The sequence below is a fragment of the Phyllostomus hastatus genome, unplaced genomic scaffold (genome assembly GCF_019186645.2).
Source record: "Phyllostomus hastatus isolate PE091 unplaced genomic scaffold, TTU_PhHast_1.1 phas_scaffold_12, whole genome shotgun sequence".
NCBI lineage: Eukaryota > Metazoa > Chordata > Mammalia > Chiroptera > Phyllostomidae > Phyllostomus > Phyllostomus hastatus.
The window spans coordinates 20371848-20377847 of record NW_025334007.1 but is presented as its reverse complement, the minus strand read 5'-3'; the positions used below and the strand labels follow the sequence as shown (position 1 = coordinate 20377847).

Below are 6000 nucleotides of genomic sequence, written 5' to 3'. Positions count from 1 at the left end.
AACACCATGAATGTGGGGGGTTCCGGCTCTGTCTGCGTGGGCTGTCGGGGAAATGAAAGGAGCCCAGCCTCAAGGTGACCACGAAGCCATCCGCCACGCCGCGGGAGAAGGCCCGGGCTCCAGGGTGTCTGTCCCCACGGTGTGACATGGGGCTCGGGTAGCTCGGAGGGGAACACGGCAGGCCGTCAGCGGGGCTGTTTGAGGGTTTGTTTCTTTTATTAAAAAAAAGGTCAATGAGTCACACTTAGATTGTACATTTATTAGAGGATAATTTTTTTAAGGTAAAAAATCATACTTCCGTACAAACGGACTGTGAACACATGTGAAACATTGCATTCAAGTAGACTGCCTGGAGAGGGAAGCCAGAGGGCGAGGTGAGGGGTCGGTGGGAGGGAAGGCCCCGAGGGGTCCCGGGGTGCAGGGGGCGGGGCCTCGGTGGGCGGGGCCTCGGTGGGCGGGGCTGGTCCGCGAGGAGGCGCCCTCCCCACGCGCCGTCACACGCAGGACCCGGGCCTTCCCGCACCTCGCAGAGCAGGACAGCAGCTTCGCGACAAGGACAGGACAGGACGGGACAGAAGGGCGAGAGGCGGGCACAGCCCTGAGGCTGGGACTTTCCCTCTCCGTGCCTTTCGTCACAGCACAGCCGGCGTTAGAAAGGGGGTTCGCGGCCAGGGCGCCACGGCTGATGCGCTGAGCAGCGCGGCTCCAGGTCACACCTGACCGCGAGGTCTCCCGCACCCAAGCGCGCGGGTGGGCAGCAGGAACGCTCCTCACGGGGACAGGTGCTCGCTTGCAGGCCGGGGGCTGTGCAGCGAGGACGGGGGGCCCGGACGGGACATCCTGGCTACCACTGCGCTCGGACGCACAGAGACAGGCAGGGGGCGGGGCGGGCAGTGCCCCGGCGAGTGCAGGCGCGCGCGGGGGCTCTGCGGGCACCGAACCACAGTCCATGTTTGCTGACCACGGGAGTGACCCATCAAGGGCCCATCTACACCGTGCATCCCTGTGCGCGGATTGGAAACCGACCAGAACTGCCCCCTCGGGTCAGAGACCAAACAGAATTGCCCCTCGGACTGGAAACCAGACAGAACTGCCCCCTCGGATTGGAAACCAGACAGAACTGCCCCCTCGGATTGGAAAGCAGACAGAACTGCCCCCTCGGATTGGAAAGCAGACAGAATTACCCCCTCAGATCAGAAATCAAGCAGAATTGTCCCTCGGATTGGAAATCAAGCAGAATTGTCCCTCGGATTGGAAATCAAGCAGAATTGTCCCTTCAGATGGGAAATCAAAAAGAATGCCCCCTCGGATTGGAAACCAAGCAGAACTGCCCCCTCGGACCAGAAAGCAACAGCAGCAGCCCTCGGGGCTGTCAGCACCCACAGCGTGACGGGCAGGGCCGGGCGCAGCAGTACAGAGGGTGTGCGCACACACACACACACGCCTGTACACATATGTGCACAGACCATGCACACACACGCACGCACACTTCACGCACGCCAGTCCGGGTGCGGGGGAAGGCACGCACGGCCGTCAGTTCACGCTGTCTCCACGCACGGGAATGTGTGTTGGTGCACACCCACACACACACACACGCGCGCGCGCACCCATGTGTGCGCGTGCAGTGGCGTGTACGCGCGCGTGTGTGCATGCATGTATTCAGTGCACGTGATTCTGGCAGCACCACCCGAGCAGAAGCATGCCGTGACTGCCCGGGGGGGGCAGTGCTGGCCCCTGCTCAGGGGTCTGAGTCCAGTGTGCACGCGCGGTCAGGTTCATCTGCACGGTGGGGGCGTTCACAAGTCCCGAGGTGGGTGGCGAGGAGGCAGCTACGGCGGCCCGCGGAGGGGGCGGGGCGGGGCGGGGCGGGGAGGGGTGGGGCGCGCCCGCAGCCGCAGGGCCCCGCCTCTCACTCGACCGGGAAGGGCGGCAGCCCGAACAGGTCGGGCTGGAAGTCGTGCAGGGAGCGCAGCACCAGCGTGGCCTTGGCCATGAGGTCTCGCTGCAGGTTTCGGTCGGGCACCATCACCACCTGCATCCCGGCTGCCAGGGCCGCCTCCACCCCGTTGGGAGCGTCTTCGAAGACCAGGCACTGCAGGGTGGGGAGAGAGAGAAGGTTCAGACGGCCCGTGCCCGCGCGGACCCCCGGCGGCCCTCGGGCCGCAGCGCCGGGGGCGGGCGCCGTGCTGCGGACCCGCGGGGGCGGGGTGGGGGGGGCTTCTCGCTTCGGCTGCGGCTGCGGCGAGCAGGGCGCGCGCTTTCTCGCGTGGCTGTTCTTGTCGCTCACGGGCCCCCTCGCGGCACCACGGCCAACGCAGTATCCACAGCAGCTGGGCGGGGCGGGGCGGGCCGGGCTCTCCGTTTAAAACTTTACTCGATTCACAGAAACCTGTGCCATCAATCGTGAAGCACCCAGAGCAGGAGAGGAACGGGGGGGGGGGGGCGGGTGGACGTACCATCCATCGGGGGCCCGCAGGGCTGAGCGACGCGGTCCCTGCCGGTGCCGGCGCCCCGCAACCAAACTCCGTGTCTCCTGTGCGCACGCGTGCGCGCACGCGTGCGCGGTCCCCTCCCTGGGGCCGTGGGAACCCGCCCTGTCACGGGGCCGAGGGTCGCCCACTCACCCCCCACGTCTGACAGGCGGGGGCGCGGCTGAGGCCACGGGCGGTAGTCACCGACTCCCGCAGCACACCCCCCCCCCCCACTGCAGGGGAGTTCCGGTGAGACCCCGCCAGGTGCCCGGGCGACCAGAGGGCGGCGTGGGGCGCTTGCCACTCAGTGTGGGAGCGGGCGGGAGGGTCCTTGTACAGGGCCTGGCGCGCCACAAGGGGCAGAGCGCCAGAGCCCCGGGACAGGGTTGGGCCCAGCTCTCTCGAGTCACCGGCGCGGGATCGGAGCCGAGAGTGCACAGGTCAAGCCAAGGTCACCCGGGCAGGCAGGTGAGAAAGCTGGGAAGAGAGCCTGGCCGTCAGAATTCACGGTTCTTTCCCCTCCACCACGCGGCAGGCTGGAACGCATCTGAATCCGTCTCCAGGGGAACGGATGAGCTGAATTACGCTGTAGCTGGAGGCCTTGAATTTAGACAGGGCGGCGGCTCCCGCTCCCGGGGAGGTGAGGCCCCGCGTCAGGGGCGCAGCAGCGCGGGAGGAGGGGCTGAGCTGCCTCCCCCGAGGGTGCTGTGCCGGGCCTGCGTCCTCAGCCCTGTCCACGCGGGGCAGCGCGTCGCTCCCCCGAGGAGGGCGCAGGGGGCTGCACGAGGCCCCCCTCAAGGATCGTGGGAGTGAGAAGTCCCGTGAGCGGAAGCCGGACGCAGCAGTGCGGGGCGCGGACGCACGCGGATGGATTACGGAAGTATTCACCGCAGAGGCGAGCAAAGGACTGCCTGCTGGGGAGACGGTGCAGTGGGCGCTGGGGCGGGGGCGGCTCCCACGTAGGCTGACCTGGCCAGGTGTCCCAGTGCTCGGGCGCCCTGTCGCTCTCCCTCCAGGGAAGGTCGTGGGGGAGCCTTCCCCGCCCCACCCCGCCCCGCCCACACTGTGCCTCCCACACGTCAGCACAGGCCACGACACTCAGGACACGGGGGGTGGGGGGGTGGCCACACAGTTGAGGGGCTCCACCGAGGGACCGCCCCTTGGCAGCCCTGACCATCGGCCCCTCCCTCCGGGGCCTGTTCCCTCCCACGAACGGCGGCCGGACCGAGCCGGCGCGGCACGCCGTGCTAACGGGTCCCAGCGAGCAAACAAACCGTGGCTAGTGTCCAGCTGCCACGCCGCGCCCCTCCCTCCGGAAGCAGCCCAGGCTCCCGACGGGACGGCGTCGCCTCTCCCCTGGGGAAACACAGAACGGCACGGGAAGCCGCGGCAGGTCCACGCACGAGACGCGGCGTGCGTGGGCGCTGACCTCCCGCTGGGCAGAGCAGGGCCCCCGGGCGGCCCACCGGGTGGCGCCCCAGCCCTCTGTGCCCCACACCTGCCCGTGCACGACGACAACACTCCGAGGAACTGTCCTGACGGACACGCCTCCTCACACCGCTGTCCGCGACGGGTTTTACGGCACCCGCTACGCTTCTACTAACCCGGGGCCCTGCGCACGGCGCCGCGCACCCGGACTCGGAGGGGCCCTTCAACTCTCTTCCACTGGAAGAGTTTTGGTCAACGGCTTCACCATCAAGCGGTGGATGTCTTGGCATAGTCCTTGTCACTGAATGACCGACGGGGGAGCACCACAGCCCTGGGGTGGGGTGGGCTGTGTGTGCGCTTTGTTAGATTTCGCTGAAGCAATAGACCTTTATGTGAGGTGGCAAAGAAGAGTCACGTTTACAACCGTTTTGCTATTCATTGCCACTGTTGTTTCCGTTATTCATCTGTCCATCCACCCACCCACCCATCCACCCACCATGCATGCACCCACCACAGATCCATTTCTCTCTCTCTCTCTTTCTCCCCCCACCCCGCCTCCCTCTCTGCCCCGTTCCCTGTGCAGCACCCCCCCCGGCCCCACCCCTGAAGCAGACCCCAGCGGTGCCGTGGCCCCGGACACCACAGTGTGTCCAGCACAGTGCAGAGCTCCTGCCGCGCTGAGTGACCGCCGCTCCTCGGACAACCCCAGCGCAAACCCAGCACCGACGAAACCCTTCCCTTACAGGCCGATACACGAACGGGCGGTCCCACTAAACGGGCTCCTCTGGGGAAAACACTCGGAAGGACTTCGGAAGTGGGTGGTCGGCTTCCTGGGAAACGCTGTGACGTTATTCATGAGAAGTACACTGAGGCACGCCGAGTGTCCCTTGCAAAGTGCGTGTGCGTGAATTCGGCGCAGAGCAAAGGACTGCGGAGAGAGCGGCAACGCCTCTCTGTGGCGTCCACTCTGAACGATGCGGACGGACTCTGTGTCCACCTACTCCGCAAGGACCACTGACCTCGAAGCCCAGCAGCGCTCTGCAAAGCCCCGGGCACTTAAAGCGCCAGAAAGCCAGGGCGAATCATTTGCAGACGGCCCACAGAGTCTGCGGTCTCTTTCCCAACTCCCTCTGTGTGTTCAAGCATGTGGGCAAAGTCGCCTGGTCTTCCCGGGCCTTTCCCATGGTGCTGTGACACCCGCGGTGACCTCAGGCCGCATCAGCTCCCTGCGCGAAGGGGCAGATGGCCGGGTCAGCCTGGGGAAGGTCACCCGCCGGCGTGACGGACAGGCAGGTGCACAGGCGTGGGGCGCCCCCCCAGCACTGGGTGATGTCCTGACCGCAGGGGGACTGCCCGAGGAGATGGGCCACTGAGGGAGACGTGGAGGGGAAGGGAGGGGAGGCCCTCACACAGCGGGACCGTGTCCCCGGAGGACGAGGAAGAGACAACTCGTGCCCTCGCCACCGGCACACGGCTCAGGCTCCGCCCGAGGAGCCAGGCAGGGGGCTCTCCCCAGAAAGCGTGCCCCGCCCATGGCCCCGACGGCCAGACCTCGGACTCCTTGAGGTGTCTGGGACCCAGCTGCTCGCGCCCGGGGCGAGGAAGTGGGCGTGTCCTGGAGGACGCAGTGCCCCATGCTCCAGAGACAGCCAAGGCACCGCCCGCGCCTGCCTGTGACAGAGCCACGGCGGCGGGCTTGGGGCACCCTGGTACCTACGCACGCCGCCCACAGTGCCGCCGCCGCCCCACGTCCTATGCGGACAGGCTGGCGTGATGCTGGGGCGCACACGGCGGGAGCCCCAGGCAGGGCTGAAGCTGCTGATTAGCTCACGAGCCCACAGGCCTGCGGGCGGGCGGGCGGGCAGGCGGGCCCCTTCTTGGAGCACAGCTGTCACCGCCGCCCACGCGGGAGCTGCGTGCAGTCCTCCGCCGCAGAAGCCTGTCATTAGCGGGCCACTGACCTAGTTCACCGACGACCAGAGGAGGGTGGTCCTGACCTGGAGACACCGGGGAGCCCCCAGCGGAAGGACAAGGCCTGGTGTGCAGGGCAAAGCGTCCCAGAAGCATGCAGCCGCCGTCGGTCCCCGGCCGGGGCTTTGCG

General features: G+C 67.2%; 1 protein-coding gene across 1 annotated transcript in view; it reads right to left on the bottom strand.

The window, feature by feature from the left end:
• Positions 1–238: 238 nt before the first annotated feature.
• LOC123829995 (pseudouridine 5'-phosphatase) overlaps positions 239–6000 on the bottom strand; it is a 28428-nt gene continuing 22666 nt past the window's right edge. Inside the window, exon 4 of the mRNA XM_045855919.1 lies at positions 239–2092. Coding sequence (XP_045711875.1) covers positions 1910–2092 — 183 coding nt within the window. The 3' untranslated portion in view covers positions 239–1909. The remainder of the gene's footprint in view (positions 2093–6000) is intronic.